The sequence below is a fragment of the Daldinia childiae genome, assembly GCF_008694065.1.
Source record: "Daldinia childiae strain JS-1345 chromosome Unknown Scaffold17, whole genome shotgun sequence".
Taxonomy (NCBI): domain Eukaryota; kingdom Fungi; phylum Ascomycota; class Sordariomycetes; order Xylariales; family Hypoxylaceae; genus Daldinia; species Daldinia childiae.
In genome coordinates this window covers 74,717-96,660 of record NW_022984658.1, presented here as the reverse complement: position 1 = coordinate 96,660, position 21,944 = coordinate 74,717, and the positions used below count along the sequence as shown (strand labels likewise).

The 21,944-nt window shown below is 46.5% G+C and overlaps 8 protein-coding genes across 9 annotated transcripts; 5 read left to right on the top strand and 3 right to left on the bottom strand.

The window, feature by feature from the left end:
* Positions 1 to 1,938: 1,938 nt before the first annotated feature.
* GL218_09224 (Elongation factor 3) lies at positions 1,939 to 3,148 on the top strand (the record flags this gene model as incomplete). The annotated part of the gene is made up of 2 exons (XM_033586051.1): positions 1,939 to 2,096; positions 2,557 to 3,148. The coding sequence occupies 2 exons, from the start codon at positions 1,939 to 1,941 to the stop codon at positions 3,146 to 3,148; spliced, it is 750 nt and encodes a 249-aa protein (XP_033439858.1).
* Positions 3,149 to 3,229: 81 nt separating this feature from the next.
* Positions 3,230 to 5,617, top strand: GL218_09223 (Elongation factor 3B; the record flags this gene model as incomplete). The annotated part of the gene is made up of 5 exons (XM_033586050.1): positions 3,230 to 4,216; positions 4,282 to 5,179; positions 5,223 to 5,418; positions 5,475 to 5,500; positions 5,562 to 5,617. 5 exons carry the CDS (start codon positions 3,230 to 3,232, stop codon positions 5,615 to 5,617), a joined length of 2,163 nt encoding a protein of 720 aa, XP_033439766.1.
* A 948-nt stretch (positions 5,618 to 6,565) lies between these two features.
* GL218_09222 (uncharacterized protein) lies at positions 6,566 to 8,423 on the top strand (the record flags this gene model as incomplete). Its single annotated transcript, XM_033586049.1, has 3 exons — positions 6,566 to 7,581; positions 7,650 to 7,755; positions 7,872 to 8,423. 3 exons carry the CDS (start codon positions 6,566 to 6,568, stop codon positions 8,421 to 8,423), a joined length of 1,674 nt encoding a protein of 557 aa, XP_033439859.1.
* Positions 8,424 to 9,757: 1,334 nt separating this feature from the next.
* GL218_09221 (uncharacterized protein) lies at positions 9,758 to 10,855 on the top strand (the record flags this gene model as incomplete). The annotated part of the gene is made up of 1 exon (XM_033586048.1): positions 9,758 to 10,855. One exon carries the CDS (start codon positions 9,758 to 9,760, stop codon positions 10,853 to 10,855), a length of 1,098 nt encoding a protein of 365 aa, XP_033439853.1.
* A 1,227-nt stretch (positions 10,856 to 12,082) lies between these two features.
* GL218_09220 lies at positions 12,083 to 14,452 on the bottom strand (the record flags this gene model as incomplete). Of its 2 annotated transcripts, XM_033586047.1 has the most annotated exons (4): positions 12,083 to 12,096; positions 12,188 to 13,786; positions 14,201 to 14,270; positions 14,327 to 14,452. In XM_033586047.1, 4 exons carry the CDS (start codon positions 14,450 to 14,452, stop codon positions 12,083 to 12,085), a joined length of 1,809 nt encoding a protein of 602 aa, XP_033439854.1. The 2 variants fall into 2 exon arrangements, with proteins under 2 accessions (XP_033439854.1, XP_033439855.1); XM_033586046.1 differs by lacking the exons at positions 12,083 to 12,096; positions 12,188 to 13,786 and adding an exon at positions 13,787 to 13,929.
* A 1,348-nt stretch (positions 14,453 to 15,800) lies between these two features.
* On the bottom strand, positions 15,801 to 17,691 carry GL218_09219 (Tripeptidyl-peptidase sed3; the record flags this gene model as incomplete). Its single annotated transcript, XM_033586045.1, has 2 exons — positions 15,801 to 16,489; positions 16,602 to 17,691. 2 exons carry the CDS (start codon positions 17,689 to 17,691, stop codon positions 15,801 to 15,803), a joined length of 1,779 nt encoding a protein of 592 aa, XP_033439849.1.
* Positions 17,692 to 18,323: 632 nt separating this feature from the next.
* Positions 18,324 to 19,507, bottom strand: GL218_09218 (Retinol dehydrogenase 12; the record flags this gene model as incomplete). The annotated part of the gene is made up of 4 exons (XM_033586044.1): positions 18,324 to 18,454; positions 18,513 to 18,673; positions 18,727 to 19,369; positions 19,423 to 19,507. 4 exons carry the CDS (start codon positions 19,505 to 19,507, stop codon positions 18,324 to 18,326), a joined length of 1,020 nt encoding a protein of 339 aa, XP_033439829.1.
* Positions 19,508 to 20,236: 729 nt separating this feature from the next.
* GL218_09217 (6-hydroxynicotinate 3-monooxygenase) lies at positions 20,237 to 21,722 on the top strand (the record flags this gene model as incomplete). The annotated part of the gene is made up of 4 exons (XM_033586043.1): positions 20,237 to 20,312; positions 20,389 to 20,813; positions 20,871 to 20,983; positions 21,035 to 21,722. 4 exons carry the CDS (start codon positions 20,237 to 20,239, stop codon positions 21,720 to 21,722), a joined length of 1,302 nt encoding a protein of 433 aa, XP_033439856.1.
* Between the last annotated feature and the right edge of the window lie 222 nt (positions 21,723 to 21,944).

Genomic DNA, 21,944 nt, shown 5'->3' with positions numbered 1-21,944 from the left:
ATTTTACTTTTGATAGACATGGAAACATATGGGTTGCGACGAACACCAATAATACAGTAGTGGCTATTGGAAAAGATGGTCGTCAGTCCGTAGTGGTGGGCTCACTGACGGAACTTACTGTTGCAGGAGATAGCTCTCTTGCATTCGGTAAAACGTCGATTGATCAAGACGTTCTTTATGTCACTACGTCAGGAGGAATTCCCGCTCCCGTCAACGGTACAGTTACCGAACCAGGAAAAATTGTAGCTGTTGATGCGAGAGGATATTACTAGCATGAGCTAAGCTGAGTTATACATGTATACCTAATCTAAGTTAGCAGGGCTATATTGGAAGAGGGCGATAATTTGTTGCTTATTATAAATGGATGGCGGGCAAATCCTTGGAGTTAGCACTAGAAACTGGGTTGGTCTTCGAGGGGGCCTCTAGTTACTACGCAAGTAGAACATGATAATATTAAAAATAATATTAAAAATATGTTAGTTAGAATTCCAAATCGGGAGCACAGTTCCATTGCATTGGATGGATCCTAAGCTCTAAGGGTCTAGACACTAAGACCTGGAGGATAATCTGGAAGTCTACCTAGGCTTGTGATCGGGAGCTGAATATGTACGGAATACCACTGAGGAATATCAGAACGTTAAAGAGGTTGAACATGAAAATAAAGAGGCGTAACCTAAACGTTAGGAATAAACAAATTCAATTCCGTGTTTAAGCGTTCAAGGCTTACGGGAGAAACGGATGTAGTCCCGGATTCGCAAGCATACCTGACCTAACCGTATCTCCAGATTTTTGATATATATCCTGGTACTTTATGCGGGCAATGGGCAAAGATTTTGGCGGGGAAGAATGAGAAGGACAAGTCGTAAAAGAAGATTTCGCCTTCACCGCTTGACCGCCTTACGAAGTGTACAAAGGTACATATCAATAATACCACTGGAAATTGTAGGTCCCTGCTTCATTGCCCCCCTGCCTCCGGAGGTCCCTTTTAAGCAGCTAGTATGTCCACTTCTTTTGATGCCTAAATGGGACTAGGTCTAGATGCCTAAGTGAACTCTGAGAGTTTAAAGAAGCATGAAGGCACGATAAAAGCGATAAAGTACGATAAGCATGAATCATGCTGACCCCTGGCTTATAAACTATTGGTCCTATTCATCTTAAGTGGGCCTAGGTACTTGATAAAGACAACCTAAAGAAAGTGCCAGTGCCAACTGAAGTTATTGCTGACCATAGGTTAGGTACATTAGGTACCTACTGTCAGTAGCTAATTCTAACGGGGGTGGCAGTGGCGTTTTAACAACAATTGGGTTTATCGGGAGTATTAGCCCCACATGTTAATCGATTACAGTGAGAACCCTGCAATCTTGTACACTTCCCCTCGGCAGCCCACCTATCAAGGTTGCCCCTCGCGGGCAGAAAAGAAAAAAAAAATTTGGCCGCCAAAATTTTTTCAGTTAGGATTTGGGACATAGTATTTTCTACTACTAGGACACATAAACCTCGCCCACCACTCCCCAATCCACATTCCACCCTTTTCCCAAATCCTCCTTTTTTTCTTATCACCACATACAATCTCTTTTTCTTTCCATTTTATTCTCTTTTCTTGAAGAGTGACCATCTGAGCCTCTCCAACTCAGATTCGGGTTCATCCTCTTCTCGAGACAAAAAAAAGAGATCTTTGTTCTTCGCCGCGGTTGGGCTTAGACTGGATTAGACGAGCCACGATAGAGTAGATTCTGAACACACGTTTGTCGGAAGTTCTACAGGCTCCAGACGAAGGCCACTTCCTAGACTTGGGTGTGTCTCTTTAGACTTTCATCGTCAATTACCCGTCACCGCATTCACGACCGAGAGAATTAATCGACTCGAGATAATATCACACTCGACTACTTTCCATCAACATATCCTAATCGATTTCCCCTCGAAAGAAAAATAATTAAAATGTCTACGGCTCAGGAAAACGCTCAGTCCATCAAGGTCTTAGATGACCTGATGCAAAAGCTCACTATTTCCAAGGATGCTGCTTCTATTAAGGATGCATCTCACTCTCTGGCCTCTTTCATCAACGGTCGCATCGAGGACCAAGAAGCCCCCACTAGGTAAGAAAATTTTGACGCTATTATTCATACACACATACACATATACAAGACAAACACGCATTTATCGTTTATATTGCATTTTGCAATTTACGACTTCTTTGCTATGTGTGGCACGTCTTTGCCACCTAAATTCTAGCTCCATTTTCAAATTTTTTTCTTCATGTTTATTTTGAATTTCGCTTTTCCCTCTGCCGTTCCTATCCTTTTTTCGCCCACACCCCCACCATGTGCACGTGCCAAAAAGTGTCCTTTACACTGGCATTATGTCAACCCCTCCCCCCACTCATTAGATAGCCATAATATCTACTAGGCGAAATAGAAGAAAAAAGGGAAAGGGGGCTACGACTTGGTGGAAGTGTTCCTCGACATACAGTTGCGATCAAAAACACTTGCTTTTATCATAATTCATATTTTCCCTGATAAATCAACATATGCTAACATGAGATTAATTCTCTCGCAGAACCGTGGAGGCCCTAAAGAAGCAGATTACCAACAAGAAGGATGCTGCGGCTCGCGAGAAGGCAGCCAATGCCGTCCAGGCCATTGCCCAGCACTCTGAGATCGCCCCTAACGTCGAGCCCTACTTGGTTCTCCTACTACCTTTGACCCTAGCTGCTATTGGCGACAAGATCACTGGTGTCAAGAATGCTGCTATTGCTGCCACCACCGCCATTATTGAGGCTGTCAACCCCAATGCTGTTAAGGCCGTCCTACCCGTCATTGTCAAGTCTATTCTCGAGTCCCAGAAATGGCCCGAGAAGATTACCGCCCTTGACTGCATTGATATCCTTGTTCGAACTTCCCCTGCCCAGCTGGCATTCCGAGTTCCTGAGCTCATCCCTGTTATCTCCGAGTCCATGTGGGATACCAAGAAGGAAGTGAAGGAGCGTGCATACAAGACTATGGAGAAGATCTGCGAGTTGATTGTCAACAAGGATATTGAGCGATTCATCCCCGAACTTATCAAGTGTATCGCTAAGCCTGAGAACGTCCCTGAGACTGTACACTCGGTGCTACAACCTTCGTTACTGAGGTTCAAGAGCCTACTTTAGCTTTGATGGTTCCTCTGGGATCGTGGTCTGGCTGAGCGAGACACTGCCATCAAGCGAAAGGCCGCTGTTATCGTTGACAACATGTGCAAACTTGTCGACGACCCCAACATCGTTGCTCCTTTCTTGCCCAAGATGATGCCTGGTCTCCAGAAGAACTTCGATAACTTGGCCGACCCCGAGGCCCGTGAAAAGACTAAGCAGGCTCTGGATACTCTTATCCGCGTTGGTGACATCAAGGATGGCAAGATCCCCGAGGTTCGCCACGACGGTGATGTTGCTGTTGTCTTGAGCCACCTCCAAGCTGTCATCCCCAGCAAGCATGCTAAGACGGTCGAGAAATTGACTCCTATTCTGGAGTACATCTCTGCCATTGGTGGCCAGCTCGTTGATGAGAAGGAAACCGAGCCCTCTACTTGGGCCGCTGCTGTCAAGCCTTTCGTCACAGTTGTTGTTGGCGATGTCGATGCTGAAAAGGTTGTCGACGGTCTTAGAAGACGCGCTTCTTCCGGTGCTGCGAATGAGGCCGAGGAAGAGGTAGATGACGATGAGGGTGAAGACCTCTGCAACTGCACCTTCTCTCTTGCCTACGGTGCCAAGATTCTTCTTAACCAGACCCACCTACGTCTCAAGCGTGGTCGCCGTTACGGTCTTTGCGGTCCCAACGGATCCGGTAAATCTACTCTCATGCGTGCTATCAACAACGAGCAAGTTGAGGGTTTCCCTAAGCAGAGCGAAGTCAAGACTGTCTTCGTCGAGCACGACCTAGATTCTGCCGACACTGAGATGACTACCATTGACTGGACTATGAAGAAGCTAGCAGAGGCAGGTGTTACCACTAGCAAGGCCGACGTTGAGAAGCGCCTTGAGGAGTTTGGCTTCACAGAGGTAATGACTCAGGGTGAGATCACCGCTCTGTCTGGTGGTTGGAAGATGAAGTTGGCTTTGTGCCGTGCCGTCTTCGAAGCCCCGGATATCCTGTTGCTCGATGAGCCTACTAACCATCTCGACGTGAAGAACGTCAAATGGCTCGAGGACTACTTAATCAACTCTCCTTGCACTTCCATCATTGTTTCTCACGACAGCAGTTTCTTGGACAATGTCACTCAATACATTATCCACGACGGCGATTCAAGCTGAAGAGATATAAGGGTAACCTAAAGGAGTTCGTCCGTAAGAACCCCCATGCCAAGTCGTACTATGAGCTTGGAGAATCCGAGATCGAGTTTACTTTCCCCGAGCCCGGTTTCTTGGAGGGTGTCAAGACCAAGGCCAAGGCCATTCTACGTGCCACCAAGATGAGCTTCCAATACCCAGGTACCCCCAAGCCTCAGATCACCGACATCAGCTTCCAATGCTCGCTTGGTTCCCGTATTGCCGTTATCGGTCCCAATGGTGCCGGAAAGTCGACCCTCATTAACGTCCTCACTGGTGAGCTGATCCCGACCGCTGGTGAAATCTACCAACACGAGAACATCCGTATTGCCTATATCAAGCAGCACGCCTTCGCTCATATCGATAACCATCTCGACAAGACCCCCTCAGAGTATATCCAGTGGCGATTCCAGACTGGTGAGGATCGTGAGACCATGGACCGTGCCAACAAGATTATCACTGAAGATGATGAAAAGGCAATGGACAAGATCTTCAAGGTCGAGGGTTCGCAACGCCGATCATTGGTATTCACAGCCGTAGAAAGTTCAAGAACAGCTACGAGTACGAGTGCTCTTTTGCCTCTCGGAGAGAACGTGGGCATGAAGAACGAGCGCTGGGTTCCTATGATGACAGCCGACAATGCTTGGCTTCCGCGAACCGAGCTTCTCGGCTCTCACCAGAAGATGGTTGCTGAGGTTGACATGAGGGAAGCGCTTGCTTCTGGTCAATTCCGACCTCTAGTCCGAAAGGAGATCGAGACCCACTGTGCCAACTTCGGTCTCGATGCGGAACTTGTTTCCCACTCGCGCATGCGCGGTCTCTCTGGCGGTCAGCGTGTCAAGGTCGTTTCTGTGCTCGTGGCAACGACCCCACTTGATCGTTCTTGACGAGCCTACCAACTATCTCGATCGTGACTCCCTAGGTGCCTTGTCTAAGGCTCTCAAGAAGTTTGAGGGTGGTGTCATCATCATCACTCACAGTGCCGAGTTTACTAAGGATTTGACTGAAGAAGTTTGGGCTGTCATGGACGGTAAGATGACACCTTCAGGTCACAACTGGGTCCAAGGTCAAGGCGCTGGCCCTAGGTTAAAGCAAGGCGACGACGACGAAGAGGAGAAGTTCGACGCCATGGGTAATAAGATTGTGACGAAGAAGAAGAGGCTAAGTTGACTAGCTCCGAGGCTAGAAAGAAGAAGAAGGGTAAGTCCAATCTTGCAGAAAACCCCCATAATCCCTGATCCAGTAACTAACCTGACTATAGAGCGTATGGCCCGCCGAAAGCGTGGCGAGGAGGTCTTCTCCGATGAGGATGACTAGACGATTCGCCATTATCATGGCTAGCACGCATCCTTACGACTTACTCTTGATTCACGAATATGATCACTTTTTCCTTTGTTTGATATGAACATAAAAAGTTCGGGTTTGCATGGTTAGGCATTGTCTATGTTTCTTACACGCCAAGGTTGCCCAATGCTCATTGCAACTAAAGGGGGGGCGTTTTATCGCATGGTCGAGCAGGACGAACAAGGAAGGGCATGATACCGCTGGATTGGAGGCCCAGAGGTTAGCCTTTCGAATTCTTAACTGGGCGGGAATACCATAGATAGACAAGCAGGTCGTGAATAGACTTGATATAGAGTTCTAAGTCTTCTTTTACCCGTAGCTGTCAATGTGATATTGTAATCTTGATTTATACTCGGTGCCATTTTGCTTTTGGGACTACTCTTGGGCGAATTATGTAAAGTCAGGCACTATAATGAATTATAGGCTGCATTTACGGGTCGGGGGATAACATCTACTAAACGACAACAACAATCGTTTGACTAATGCCCTTCTTTAGATTCGCCAACATTTCAACCCTACCTATGTATATTATGAGGTGTCGGATCCGGGTCAAAACGTAATGTCACTAATGGGAGGAATTCTTTGTCCTGACCTTTGTTTCAATTGTACCTCTTCTTGACTTTCCGAGAACGGTAAGACAGACTCATTAGATGCCTACAAAGGCTTTCTAGATATGCATTGAGTGGTAGGAAATGGAAATATCCAAGATCCAGGTCTGAAGGAGCAATGCAATTTATCTAAACGTTAGCATTTCGTACTTTTGACGTTAGCATACCTTGATAACATAGAATGATAACAGCAACGATAGGAAGAGAGCAGTAGCAGGTATCGTATAAGCAAAACCACGGGGATAATTATATACATAGTTATCTATATACGGCCTCTCGTACAAGCTCCAGGACCATATCTTAAGTAGACCTAATGTCTAGAAACCCAGTTAAAAGCCAAATCGAGTCCACAACGCCGGCTTACCCGCCGCCGCTGCAACCTGGGCAGACCATCCAAGAGGTAGCAGGGGCGTATTTAGAGACATTTAGGGGGAAATTACCTTCCAATTATTTCTGGGACTGGCAGCCGTTTTTCGAGGCGCTGGTCGAAGGGAACATCTCCGTTCATGGTGTTAGCATTGTATTCCCGCCCGACGAAAATGATGAAATGGGCTTTCCAGATGATGGCCGGGGGCGCGACGGCCATATAACTGTTAGGGGAAAGGTACCGAAGCCGCCTGGTAGCGGGTCGTGGAATTACACGTGGTATATTCCCGAATGGTCTCACCCTGATTTTGACCCGAGTTTCACGGTGTCATACTCGAGAGGATTCCGCCAGCTAGGCTCTAGGGATCCGATTGTTAGACTTTACCCGGCGTTGCGGCCCCAGGACCAACTTCAGAGGCCGACAGAGTGGGCGAAACGCTTCGGTATCTATCCGGGAGAACTCGGGGGTCGAAGTCGTCTTAGTCCGACGTTATCTGCGACTCGAGATCCGTGGGAGGACTACGCGAATCAGGTCAACTTGCTCCCAGAAGAAGCAAGAAGAAAACTCGCTCAAGAGACGAAAGATGCGGCGCTGAAGGCAGGGAAACCCCTTCCTCCTGAAGGCTATATCGACAAGGATGCGTTAGATAATTTGTTGAATTCCGAGAAGAGGTTGACGGGAAAGCAACTACGGGTAAAGGTTGCGGCATACCTAACTGACGAACATGTTCCTCTTAACCTGCAAGTCGAACCTCCTACTACCTTGGAAGAGTTCATAGACGACCTTCGGGAAAACCATCCGCATATCTTAGATGCCCATAAGACGTATTTCCAGAAGGCTTTAGATGATCAAGATTATCAGCGGGTCATGTTCCATGATATGACGTCCGACGAGATGGTATATAACAATATTTATACACAGTCTAACGATCCGATTTGCGATCTTGAAGGTCCGATTCATCCGTGAGTACCGGTGTTTGTTATAAAATGTGTGCTTTATCAGCTAAGCTAACGACTCTCGACTGCTCCAGTGTTCTCACAAGAGACAGGTGGAGAGATTCCTCATCAAAAGGGGCTGAAAGATTCGACCCTCGATATTTATATAACCTAAATGGTGTAAGAGAGGAATGGGATATGGTGAGTTCTCTTACCCTCATCCCTCATCCCTCATCCCCCTTTCCCCTTTCCCCTTTATCCCCGAGCGCGAACGAGCTCGGAATTGGTAAAGTTTAGCTAATTCATTTCCCTGATAGAAAACGAACGATACTCTATGGGCTGCGATACAACCAGCGCTATTGCTTGTATCAAAAATGCTTTTAAGCGGCCATCCCGGCATACGAGATTTGATGGACCTAAGGACGCGATACAAGATTCCGGACGACCTAGTTGCAGAGCGAGAAAATCCCAGGACGCCTCATGTCGTTGGATACAGGTCTATGGAGAAGACGGTTTTGAATCTCGAAAATTCATGGCCGGAGATGATTCAGCTAGATCGATTGGGATACGATTTTATCGAAAATGTGTGGAGGGTTCTCTTCTATTGCCTTCGCTTCGATATCAGTTGCGCTTGGTTTGAGCCCAATGAGTCGGAAGCAAGATCTGCTGTTGATGGCGTCAATGAGGCCAGGACCTTGATATATGGTGTAACTCAGCCGAGTGGTCACGGCAAGGATAGTATTATCACTATTTGGCTGGCGGCTGAGTTGATATGGCCGTTGCTGGTGCCTCAATATAGCCAAAGCGAGAAGTTGACGGCGTCTTTCCTACTTGCCTCGACGTTATTACATGAGTTCGGTGTAAGATAAATAACTCCCTTGGTTCCTAAACTCTCCAACTGCTTGTTGTGTGTCACATTTGCTAATATGATCCTCATCGCCTTTGCATATTTTAGCATGCAATCAACAGTGCCCAATATATTCTAACAACGGAAGAATTTTTTACATCGTATCCAAACCAACCTTTAAATACTGTGCTCCTTCTTAAACAATTATCGCATGTTCTTTGGGATTATGATTTAGAAGAGGGAGACCCTTTTTGGGATGGTATAGGTGTGGCTGAGTTAGGCTTCGATCTCGAGAAGTCGATTTGGGGGTTCCTCGCCAACGTCATGTTAAACGGCTCATTTATTAAAGGTTCCAGGCAGATAGCTTCTTTGCCACTTGCAGCGGAAGCAAATCCGTATCCCCCTGCTAGAAACCCCCCTCCACCTGGATTATTACACATACAACCCATCGAAAACGCCGTGTGGCCCACCGAGAATTATTGTCATCCCGTCCCCATCGACTATATGGCTCAGTTCTTCAAGGAGTCCTTCTGGACCGACGTCTACCCTGTATGGGGTCCCGAATCCCTGAAGCTGAGCCCCAAGAATCGCCTCCTGAAGACTACAATGTCATCTTCCTGGGTACACACACCCATGGGCCAGCGGATCTATGGCGATTCGGCATGGCATTTTTTGTCCTTCGTATACCGGACGCTAATAAAGAACGACTACAGCATACTAGGAGAGTATTTGAAAAGAAAGGCGTGGCACATGATAATGCCTTCGATATTAATGCTCCGCTGGGACTATGATTCCAAACAATTGGATATAGAAACTATCAATCCCCTAAACACTCACATCACGAAATTGTTTAACGAAATAGAAAAGGGGCAAGAGATCCATCGGATTTGCGGACTAGACTACGATACCATGCTCCAAACGTACGTTGCTCAAAACAATAGCAACATTGTTAGCGGTGTTCATCAAAACGTCCTGTCCTTCGTGGATTGGACCCAAATGAATGAACGGAACCGGGAGCAGTATTTCACTGAAGGCGGGACTATTATGCGGGAAGTAGCAGCAACATATAGATGTTTTATGAAGGACATTGCATATCTACAGCGTCTGATGGTAGATTTTCTCAGCTTAGATTTTAATGCCCGAGCCTTTATTTATACAAACAATGGCGCTGCGGATACAGGTCCCCTCGGGGTCATGTACCGACACATAGAAGAGGCGTTTGGATGGGCTCAACACTTTGTAAAGATACTTAACATATTTTCCAATACAGCAACAGTCCAATCCGTCCAGCACGCGTGGGTCACATGGGAATCACATATGCGATCCTGCAATATAGCCTACACAGACCTCCTGGAGATGTTGGGTAATCCGAACCGGTGGCAACCGGATGACCCCAACTGGAGAAGACGTTTTACAACGGTACCGTCCTCCTACTGGAAAAACCGCATGGATCGATTGCGTGTTATTGCATACAGACAGTACGTCACGTTGGACCCACGGATCCGTCATGTTTTCGATGAATGCGAAGGGATCATGGAAGGTGTACAAGGACCGTACGATCTCCCTACTCCGTTCCAGGACTTCCGAGGATCTGTTAGCAGTCTAGCACACGTAGTAAGAAATCTGAAGAGCCTGGGTCAACCTCCGCCTGCAGATGGAGTGTATAAATGGACTGCCCCTGGCCCAGTACGAAAACTTGCACAGGAAGAGCGCCGATCTTTCACGCCGGAACCGCAGCCTAGCCCCATTACGACCGATTTACCCAAGTTCGAATTTACTCCCTCAGGCAAGGAAGAAATAAGAGACGCTTTTGGTGTACCGCGCGACGCAAGGACACTAGGAACACGCGCGCCTCGACGACTTAATATACCGGACTGGGGCTCAGGTGGCGGGAACTTGGGTGGTTCCGCGTCCGGGTCGACATCAAGAGGCGGTGCTCTGGGGACAACAGGAGGTGGTGGACTCAGCAAAAACCGACGTCAGACGAATAGAGGCTACGCACGTTGGAACAAGAATCGGGACGGCGCACAATTTATCCTTTCCGCGCAGAAGATGAATAGCCTAGATAGTCTCCAGGAGATAGGGGTGTCGAGTTCAACCATCGACGAGATAGTTAAGTCGGCCCCCTTCGGAACAGGAGGACGTTTTCAGAGTGGGACGGGGGAGACCATCTTCACGCCACAACCTATTGGTTCTAGAGCCGGGAAGCAGCCGACTATATTCCCCAATCCGTATGCAAATCCTTTGATCACGACAAATGAATCTATTTTATATGACGAGCAGTATCTCCTCCAGGAGGCGCAGCGGTTGGAGGAGCGTAGGGGACAGCAATACCAAACAACGGATACCTGGCGGGACGCGCGAGCTACAGGCTTCGGTGGTACTGAAGGCCAAAGTCCGGGCTCGTCTTCAGGATCGCCGAGCGCATTCCCGTCCCCTGCTCCTAGCACTTAGTCCAAGCACCACTAGGATCGATTCTGCTCGGGGCCAGTAGGATTTTCTCGACCCCAGACGAACCCCTAGATGCATACAATGACTTCTCCCAATCCCTTGTAAGCGACTGACGTTACGGATGACGATGAGTATGTATAATAAGATAAATGCGAAGAGGGCGGGAATGGATAAGCTAATAAGAGCAACTGTTGGGTTAGAGGCCTAAGCGAGTTTAGGCAATTAGGTATTGAAGTCTTGTTTTACCATCAATGTTAATTAGGTTAATTTGTTTCGGACGCGTATAGAGGTGTCCTATTAGTACTCCGTACTCAAGTGATGAAAACAAGCACTCAACGTGACTTACCTGGCAGTAGTCCCCCTGGGCAGGTACAAAACTTCCAACTGAAACCTCAAGGTGACAAGGCTGAGAACTGTTGTCGAGATAAAACGAGGACTTCAAGGTATATGCTGTATAACATAAACTTAGGTAAAAAAAATATATCACTGTAGACAACCATATATAATATATAGCTATACTTTTTTTTATTACTAATAGATGAAGGGCCTCGAGTAGGCTTAACATGCGGGATCTTCTACTACACATCTAGCCAGATAAAAGCCATAGTGTTGGATCATGCCTTATCTCGAATATTTTAGTCCTTCGAGTACCTGAGCTCCCTCGAGGGCTTCTTGTTGGGCCAATTCCCATCGAAGTTGGTCTGAAGGGCTAGGCGGTTTGTCGTACGCACCTACACTAGATTCCTTGGGTGGCCTTCTGTAATTTGTGGTCTCGTATCGCAACTTGATAAGCGGATCGCTAAATAACATGGGATACGTCGCCTGGCCGTATGGCAAAAATCTGGGGTCGCGCTATTGGTGGCAGGTCAGATAGTGGACTCCGTGGTGATACATTCAAACTCGGCTCCAGGGGCTTGATCCTTGCAGGAGGCGAACGCTCCCACCCAGGATGGAAAGGAGGTAAAATTGGCCCTTTAGAAGGAAGCGCCCTACAGTTTGTTGAAGGAGCCAACCCATTTTCAGTGTCATTTGCTCCCTTAAGGCCATGGCCTGGTGTAGAACGTGGAGGTGCAGGTCTCTTAGTTCGAGAAACGATTCCACCAACCGGAATTCCCTCAATCATCTTTCGTTTCCGCCGGCGAGGATTAATCTTAACAGCGGCAGTGATAGAACTGGGCGGTTCATACAAAGGAGGCGTCGCACTCTTTCTATAAGGCGTCGCGCTGCGATTTAATTCTGCCAACCTAATCGGGGTCGGAGATTTACCAGAGCGTGCAAGCTCTTGGGCAGCCTTTTCGTATTGTTTCCGGCTATTGCAATTAGCTAAGAACGTACCTTTGTTAGCAGGTCCAAATTTGATCTCTGGATCTGCCCCTGCATTGGCTGAAGAGACGAGGGCGGCCGGTGCTGATTTCCTTGGTTTCTTTGATTTGGTAGTCGGGATGATAGTCTGAGATACCGGAGTAGGGTGACTAGGAATAGGAGATGGGACGGCCGGCGGAGGTCGACAAGGGAGTGCGTATCCGAGATTATCAAAGGGGCGGTCACCGATCTTGGCTAGGGTTTGGAATATCTCCCAAACTACGTATGCTCCACATTGGTAATCGTTTCTCATGGAAGACGGATTTTTAGGTGGTGGCCGAGGTTTGGCAAATTCGATCGTGTGTCGCCTCTTCTCGCCCAAGCTTTCCCGCTTCTTGGATGTAGTCTCCCTCTTCTTCTCGGCTAGAGCCTCGCGCCTTTGCTTTTCAAATTGCAAAATCTCATCGGGAGACAACCAAAGGTGCGGCTTCCTATCTTTCAAGTCGTCAACCCAAGCATCACAATCCCACTCAATCCAGTAATCTATAATGTCGCCCCAAGCACTATCGGACGGCCTCGTTAGGTTAATAAATATGACCTTGCCTCCTTTATTATGCACAGCTTTAGCAAACTCCTTGACCATCACCTTCAGACCGTGGACCTTAAGACTAGTTCCTAATATTAGGAGGAGGTCCGGTCCGACGGAAAGGTCGTGTTGAACTATAGGAGATATGAGATCGGACTGCGGATGCTCTTCCCCATAGAGGACAATGTCTGGCCTAAGCTTGCCGATACCTAAGGCTCTCTTCCCCTTTTCCTGGCGCGCGGCAGTTGCTCCCGCGCAGTGGGGGCATTCGGGCTGTTCACCCGACATCGTACAGGATTCCCGTCCATCTTCATCCCAATCACAGAGTTTCCCGCAAACAAAGCAGCGAAGGGCATGTAGAGAGCCATGAAGGAACACACATTCAACGCCCTTGTCTTGAGCTAAAATTGAACGGGGAATGTGTCGCCCGGAAGTATCAGAGCTTTGTGAGGCTTGTCCAACATCCACATTAGGGTCATCTTCGTCCTTTGACGCTTCCAAATTCTCTTTAGAATCCTTCCCCCAATCTACCAGTTGTTGTTTAGCAGACTTCCTCCTTTTATTGCCTGCACCGCTCTTCAAGTCCGTAGAAAGGCCAATCTTCTTCTCAATTTCGTCGATATTTTGAGTATATACCCTGGCAAGTTTTCCAACATCACGTAGTTGCGCGATAAAGCGGTGAGTTGTGGTTGGCTCAACTTCCTTTACCTTTTGCCTTAGCGTAGTAGCGAAGCGATAGAATACGGATGTCTTCAGTGGATCTGCCCATATATTACAGTCGAATAGATCTCGTCCTTTCATATTACGTAGGCTCGAATTAGAGGTCTGCGAAGACAGGAGATCTAAGGAATTTTGTGTGTCTTCTTGGTCGGATGCCTCAGAATTTTCCGCACTCTCTCGTGAACTACCCTCTGTAGATGAGTTCGCATTTTCGTAGGGATCGAATAAAACAGGCGGTGGCGAAGAGAGAGGAGACGAGCTGAATACCTTGCCCAGAACAGCTCTCGGAGTAGTATCCCTCGTTTGAACGTTACGAAAGCCCTGTCCTACGCAGAGAGGTGGGTCATCAGTCTGGGATGAGGTTCTTGAAAGTCGGGAGCCTGAGAATAATGACTCTTGGGATGTAGAGGATTGCACGGAATATTGCGAGGCGTGTCGAGGTAATGGTGGCCGTAGTCCTGACTGCGACCTAGTAAGTCGCTGTAACGATATATCAGAAGCTACTACTTCTTGTTTTACAGGGGCCTCTCTCGTAGATCGAACAAGGGTTATCATATCTTCATCAGTGCTGCCAACTAAGGTATTCGCTCTATCCTGGGCTTTTTGACTATCCGAGCCGTCTGCTGCTTTCGTTGGTTTATGTTGCTCTGTTATCCTTTCAGTCATATGTGATATTCTTCTTCTTTTGGTCGGGCGTTCGCTTATAGAAAAATCAACAGCCTGCCCATCGTTATCTTTACCATGACCGGCCTCCGCCCGTTCAAACTGGGCCTGGATGAGTGAATAGAGCCCATTTTCTGAGCGGAAATCCTACACGAATAGTCAGTCCCTAGATGTCTCCAAATATAGCAAGGATGTGATCATACTGGGATACCAGAATTGGTACTTATCCCAGCGCCTGTGATTATGACAACTTTTTTGGCCTTCCCCAGCGAGTTGGCGACGTCTTGGAGCAATTCCGAAGAATTTGGTGTGACTTGGAGTATCGTCATGCTGAATGTTCAAGACCAGAATGTCCAAGGTTGAGTCGCGAATTCGGAGGGATTGTGTTCTAAGCGCGTAAAGGAATCATTGCGCGAGAATGGTCCGTAAAACTTGTGGTCTTAACACGTATCTACGAGCTTGCCGCGTCCTATTCCTCTTCCTCTAGAAGCTTCAAGGGGAGCGCATAGGTAGAAATCGAGGATAAAGACGCGTCAGCACGCGTGTATCGCGGATTAATTAAGTTGTTAAAAGGTCGGCCTTAGAATCTATAACTAAATAGAAACAACGGGATATGGGTTGTTAAATTCAAGAGGCGCGATATAATGGGTTGTGGTATGCCGACGGTTAGAGATACGTTAATCGTGTACAAGACGGGAACATAGAAGCTATCGATCGTGGGGCGGGAAAGTATACGAATATAATCGGACAGTCGAAGGTGATTTCGAATACAAATGACGGCAACAGAAGTGCGAGTACAGGACTATATAGTGTAAAAGAAAAAAAAAGTTAAGTAAATTCTAAAACACAGAAGGAAAAAAAGGGTAACGTGATTCACAAGTCAGAGGCCCAAACAAGTCAGCGGCCCAACCAAAATATAACCAAAAATCAACATTTTTAAAAATCTAAAACCATTTTTAATCAAACTTTTCCAAATTTAAATATGTATTATATAACTATAAAACTAATATATAAAAAAATTGAAAAAAATATTATTGCACTATAACATAAGTTACGATATTTTTGGACCCACTTTTATGTTTTTTATTTTTAATTAATTAAAAAAATAGTATAAAAATAAAGAAAAATATTATTATTATTAAGATTTAAATGCATATTTAAATTTAAAATCCGAATTTTAATAGGAATTCTTTTGAGTAAAGTGCACGGTTACGCACAGACGTATTTTGTATGTATTTTCGTTGGGCCGTTGACTTGTGTGGGCCTCTGACTTGTGAATCACGTTATATAAACTAAGTTGTGTAAACTAAGTTGTGAGATAGTTAAAAAGTACGAGTAAGTACGAAGTCGGCAGTAGCAATTGTAGCAATTACCTTCAATCTTGAGTACAAAGCGCGAATCATCTTTAGCTGGTGTGGAGTCAGTAAACACTGGCAAAGCTGACTGAGATGGCAGTAACGCGTGCTAAGTTGCTAAATTTACCCCACTAGTTTGGTACCTCGTACTTTAAAATGCGGAGATTATTTGATTAATCGCATTCCCATATATACTTGCATGCATGCTCATAGAATATATGCATATATCAGCTCAATATTTTGTATGGAGGTCCTCAAACAATAAACCTAGGTACCTAACCTAAAAAATTCAAGATTGACAAAATGTACCTAATTTTATTATCTACCCTAACATATTCAACAGCTTCGTAAAGTCACCAACGGAACCGAGACCAGTTACACAGTCATAGCCCTTTACACTCTCCCATCCAGGCTCTTTATCATCGCCAAATACACAATTCTGACTGACGCCCGTCGTGATGTCTTGTAGCGTTTCCCTAACAGGTTGTGAATACAGCGCTGGATTAAGCCATCCTGTACTATTCTTCCCTGCCTTCAACCTCGAATCATTGATCAACGCCACTAGAGCAGCTACAACGGGTGTGCTGGCACTCGTTCCAAGTACGTCGGTTTGGTAGCCGCCTACTTGGATGACGTAGTTCGTACCGGTAGCACTAATATCAGGGAACGCCCGTCCGGATGCATTATATAGACCTCTGTGAGATCCGTTGAGGGTAGATATGTACTCGTCCACGACGCCCTTCTGCCACTCTGGCCTAGAGAAGTAGTTGCTGAAGCCACCTGTACTAAATTCGGCCCCTTCTAAAGGTAGAGTATTTCCTGTTGCGCCTACAGCCGTGACATACGGGCAGCTGGCTGGGAACGTGGGGAGGAATATCTTACGCCTTCGGCCATCGTTACTATAACACTGATTCTGCCCTATACCACCAGCGCCGCCATCGCCCGATCCAGAGAGAACTGTAATACCACGAGCTGCAACAAGAGCCAAAAGGTCGCACACGCGAGTAGCATCTATTAACAATAATAGTTAGCTATTACTTCGGGTTGACAAGTTTAGATGTCTCAAGAGTGGTAACTCTTTAGCTGACCAAAAGGGAGAAAGAAAATTATTGATGTCACGTACATGGAGTTGGCACCGACTGCTCATCATCAGCATATGAGATACTCATAACGTGGGGTATTTCTTCGTCCTTGAGGTCAAGAAGGTACTGGAAGAACTCGAGGTATGGCTCATTATCGCTCCTATTCGATGGCATTAAGTCTCCCTCACGATCAACCTTCTCGCCTCGTCCTCCTGTTGAATAGTAAATCACATTCGCCGGATAGGCAAGGGCCATAGCGTACTCGACATCTAAACTAGCCTCCAACCCCGCTCTCGATTCTGGTACATTAGGCTGAGGATTGGTACCATTATTTAGCGTGACAACCGTGAAGTTATAATTCAGTGGTGCGAGTTCCGGTGAATATCTTCCAAGAAATTCGGAAACATCGTCGTATTTGATCCACTGCTCAAGGAAGCCAGCTATTCCGAATCGGACAGGCGACTCTATGGGCGTTTTAGTGTCGGTATATGTCACATTATAAAGCTTTTTGAGACACGCTGGAGTGACACCTGATGAGCAAGGCTGGTCGTCGTCGCTCGCTTCGAAGGCTGCTTTTCGAGAAGGGCGGTGCTTAAGTCTAGATTGAGGTGGTGGCATGAAATTAGAGATTGGATATATAAACTCGACATTTCCGTCAAGTATCCGAGGCAGTGCATATGATTGAGCACGAATGAATGATGAAGAGTCCTGGAAAGAATAATATCCTAGGTTGGCGCGAAGGATCCTATTAACTTCCGCAGCAGTCGAAGTAAATTTCACCATTGAGCCTTCGTTAGTTATATTTGTGATTTTGTTCGACCTGAGCCACGAGTGGACCAAATTCAACGTCTTTCGGTCGGGTGCTTGGTAGGCTTTTACTTCATCTCTCGTGAGATGGTATCCGTATTCAGCATGTCGCGGATCGCTGATACGATTGAGACGGGTTTTTAGTTCATTGATTCTAGGTTGCTTGAGTGCGATTGACAATTGTATCGGTTCTTCTGCCTTCGCTGGCTTCTCGAACTTCCAACCAGCCGGGAGATTGGTTACCACCTCGCGAGTGACCAGCGTTTCTGCGACCGCATAGCTTGCCCATGCTCCAATTAGAGCACCCACAAAGGTTAATCTCATGGTGAATTTCCCTAGGAATTAATGGCCATTTAAAGTAAAGAACCGAAGCACCTCTATTCAATAAGACTACAGACCCCAATCTAATCACAGAGAAAAGGTGAGCTCTCCTACTTCGCTGAAGAAATGTTTAAATGAAATAATTATTTATCAAGATATTACCTCCAAGAAACCTTCAACGCCCTTAACGGAGCGTACCTATTTTCTAAGCACATAATCGCTTGGGATCAATTATGCTAACATATACATCCGGTTTAGCCGGGGCTGGTGCTGTACAAATTAGTAGATCTGGCCAGTGGCCGGAGCTTTCTAATACCATTCTAGGCTTGCGATGGACACATTTCTGTACGTTTATTAAGAGACTTAATCAATACTAGCTGGTAGCTAAGCTTAAAATAGAAACGGTGTCACGGAATAAATATGTGTATAATAGATCACTTTAGGAGATCTGGCCTATAAATACGCTTGCCTAGGAGGCTAGAACGTGTGAACACCGCAGTGCCTAGGTAGCTATGTTAATAATTATTATGCTAGATGACGTCTGTAACGTATGTTACTACTTCAGGTTCTATATACTGATTTATCTTTCCTAAGACGGCAATCCGCCTTCGCGGTACGACTCGCCGAGACGACATTCACTCGAGATTAAACTTCTCCCCTATCAGATCTTCACTTAAGTACCAAAGACGCTCAGCTATGTTGGGATCCTTAGCGAAGTCTGCGCTGGGGAAGAACTGACAATCAGCCAAGTAGAGACCACCGCGAGCTGGCATTATACATTAGAAAATATATCAAGCTAGTGAATAGAGGATAGAGAGACTCACTATTCAAGGCCGGGTCTAACGCTGCGACAAGGGTCGTCGACGCGCCTTGATCGCAGTTCTTCCAGAACGTGGACGTCTTCGCAATAGCATCGGCCATCTCCTCATCGTGTTCTCGGCCAAGCTGGCTATCAACACCTATACGAACAATAAGTTGGTCGGTTCTTCAGGATCAAGAGATTTAGGCTATGTTCTACCTCCTGGGTGTACGGCGTACGACATAATCCCATTCGCTTGTAAGTGCTCTTGGAGATACAGCGTGAACAATACGTTAGCGGTTTTGCTTTGAGAATATGCAATGGTAGGCATGTAGCCATCTTCTTGGATCCTTCCGAAGGTAGGTGGTAAAGGAGAAAACGGCTTTTCTTCTTCAGGGACCTCCTTGTTTTCAATATTGTAATCGTGGAATCGAATAGTAGATAGTCGATGTCCGTGGCTAGACAGGTTGACAATTCGAGTCGCCCCAGCAGGTGATTGTTTAGCTGCTTCTTTTAAAAGAGGTAGCATGAGCTTTGTAAATAAGAACGGTCCGATATGGTTCGCACCGAACTGTATCTCGATCCCCTCAGCTGTCCAACGGCGAGCATTGTAAGTAGCACCAGCATTATTCACTAGTATATCTAACTTCGAGATTATACCAGCGACCTCAGCAGCCGCTTTGCGAATTGAGGCCTGGGATGCCAAGTCTATTGTAACGACTCGTATATCAACTTCTGGGTATGATTCTCGAATGTGTGATGCTACGCTATCGAGCTTTTCTTTGGTCCTTGATACCAGGATCAGAGTTGCAGGTTTCTGAGATGCGAAGGCGATGGCGGTTCCTTCACCAACACCTGCTGGTGCCACGCCGGTAATTAGAACTATTTGCTTCGTTAGATCCATAATAAAGTCTTAGACAGGAAGATATACTTACCATTTCTGCCTTTAATGTACTGAGCATAAGTACTGGCGACCTCCAGTCCGGAAGTCTTCTCTCCCCACTCTGGATTCGACGTCATTTTGGCTACATAGACCTTACAACATAATCCACATCCACGGTGAGGGGGCGTGAGAAATGATGCTATAATCGTTGGTTATTTTATGGTACTTACTCCTCAGATAAAGATGATAGCGAGAGTGTCCTTGAATTATTCCTTACTAACCGAGCCTGACTCCCGTTGTGCCAGACTAAACCGCATTCCTACAACATGGGGTCCCTCAAGAATATCGGCATTATTTACAATTCGTACAATCGGCCATTCTAGGCATTCCAGGCCGGAAGTCGATGATCATGTATAGGCTAAGGTCGGGGGGTAGTATATGTCCAGGATACTCCGTTTGGAGGTCATTAAGGTATCTACCCAATAGTCGGCTGTAGTCCCCGGACAAACTATCCGACGTTCCATCTGGGTCACATCGTAATCCAGTCCCTTGCCAAGCCGAATCCTCTTACCTTAGGTCTCGGGGACATGGCAGCGTGACTAGAAAGGGTCTACGCTCCACCGACTTGGGGAAATCCCCATGTAAGAATCTCCACCCCCGCATCGCGTGTTGGGTTTATGGAGTCGTCTAGCATTAGGGGCAACCGGCATATTTAAATGTTGGTGGTATCAGTACGTTATTGGCCGTCGTCATACACCTAAAATAGTTTGATTATCCTGTCGCAACTTTGGTGTTCTAAATTCTGCCACAAGGAAACTCCTATCTTCTCCCATCTCGGGAGATTCCTTTGTGCATTGACTATCAAGATGGCAGCTAACGGCCATACCAATGGAGCAACAGAGCGACCCAAGACGGATGTGAAGGTAATAGTGGTTGGGGCTGGTATGTACTCTATGCAAGTTATATAAAGCCTCCGAAGCGAGTATCTGATTGGTGATTTCTAACCTCGATTCTTTAGGATTTGGTGGCCTAGGAGCGGCGATAGAATGTCACCGTCAAGGACACGACGTCGAGATATACGAGGCATTCCCAGAGCTTAAGACTCTTGGAGATATCATCTCATTTGGGCCAAATGCGGGAAGAATTTTCTACCGCTGGTCAAATGGCGAAGTAGTCCAACGAATGAGGCCCCTGAGTATTGACCTGAGGAAATATGGGTTCAATATTCACAAATATGACACCGGCGAAATTGTTATTAACCAAAAGACACCTCAATACTCTGAGGATGCGCCAAATTTTAACGGTCACAGAGGCGAGTTACATGAAGTAGTCTTTAACTACGCGAGAGATGATCTCGAAATACCTATTCACTTAGGACACAAGATTCAGACATATTTTGAAGACGAAAAAGAGTCTGGAATCGTTCTAGAAGATGGTAGAAGAGTCAGTAGCCTGATAGATTGAGATTTTGCTATTGCGGTTAGCTAACTGTGTATAAAGATCGCCGCCGACGTAGTCATCGCGTCGGATGGAGTACGATCTAAGGCACGGAAGTCCGTACTTGGATATGAAGATAAGCCAAAGAGTAGTGGATATGCTGTTTGGCGGTCATGGTAAGAGTAGCTCTCTAATTAACACATAGGATAATAGCTAAGAAAGTATAGGTTTCCAAACAAGGACATGCTCGCCGACCCGGAGACTGCCCAGTTCTGTAATAACGGCGATACTTTTAACGGGTGGATCGGACCGGACATGCACTTTTTGTTCAGCACTATTAAGAACGGCTCTGACTGCTGCTGGGTGCTAACTCATCCGGATGATGAACATGACATCGACGAGTCGTGGAGTTTCCCAGGGAAGCTCTCGGAAGTTAAAGAGGCATTGAAAGGTTGGGATCCTCTGTGTACTCGAATCGTCTCGAAAACACCCGAGGATATGCTCGTTGATTGGAAGTTGGTATATCGGGATCCTTTGCCTACCTGGGTCAGCCCTTCTGGGCGAATCCTGCTTTTGGGAGATTCAGCGCATCCATTCCTCCCCACAAGTGCCCAGGGAGCAACTCAGGCGCTCGAAGATGGCGTAGTTATTGCTGTGTGTCTGCGACGAGGCGGTAAGGAAAACGTACCGACCTCTGTCAGAGCACACGAGAAGATAAGATACGATCGCGTCCGCCAGACCCAGAAGACCGGCGAGAGTACACGAGATATGTGGCACAAGACGGACTGGGAGAAGGTAAAGAAGAACCCCGAGATGATTCAGTTCCCAAGGCAAGAATGGATTTTTGATTTTGACGCGGAGAAGAATGCTGAGGAAACATATGATACTGTTGTTAAGGAACTTATTGCGGCATAGACTATGAATTTGCATGCACAAGCTACTTAGGTATCTATCTGAACGATTCGTTATAACTTATACTCGCTTTCATCGCTTACATATGTCTGTCTCTTTAATAAATAGTGAAAGTCTACCGCGCCAAGGTTGTTATTGAAGCCTAGGTGAATTATACGTGGTTATGTGATATATTATTGCTTCATCGGAGTTGATGTCGGTTGATTTAAAACGTCAAAAAACTTG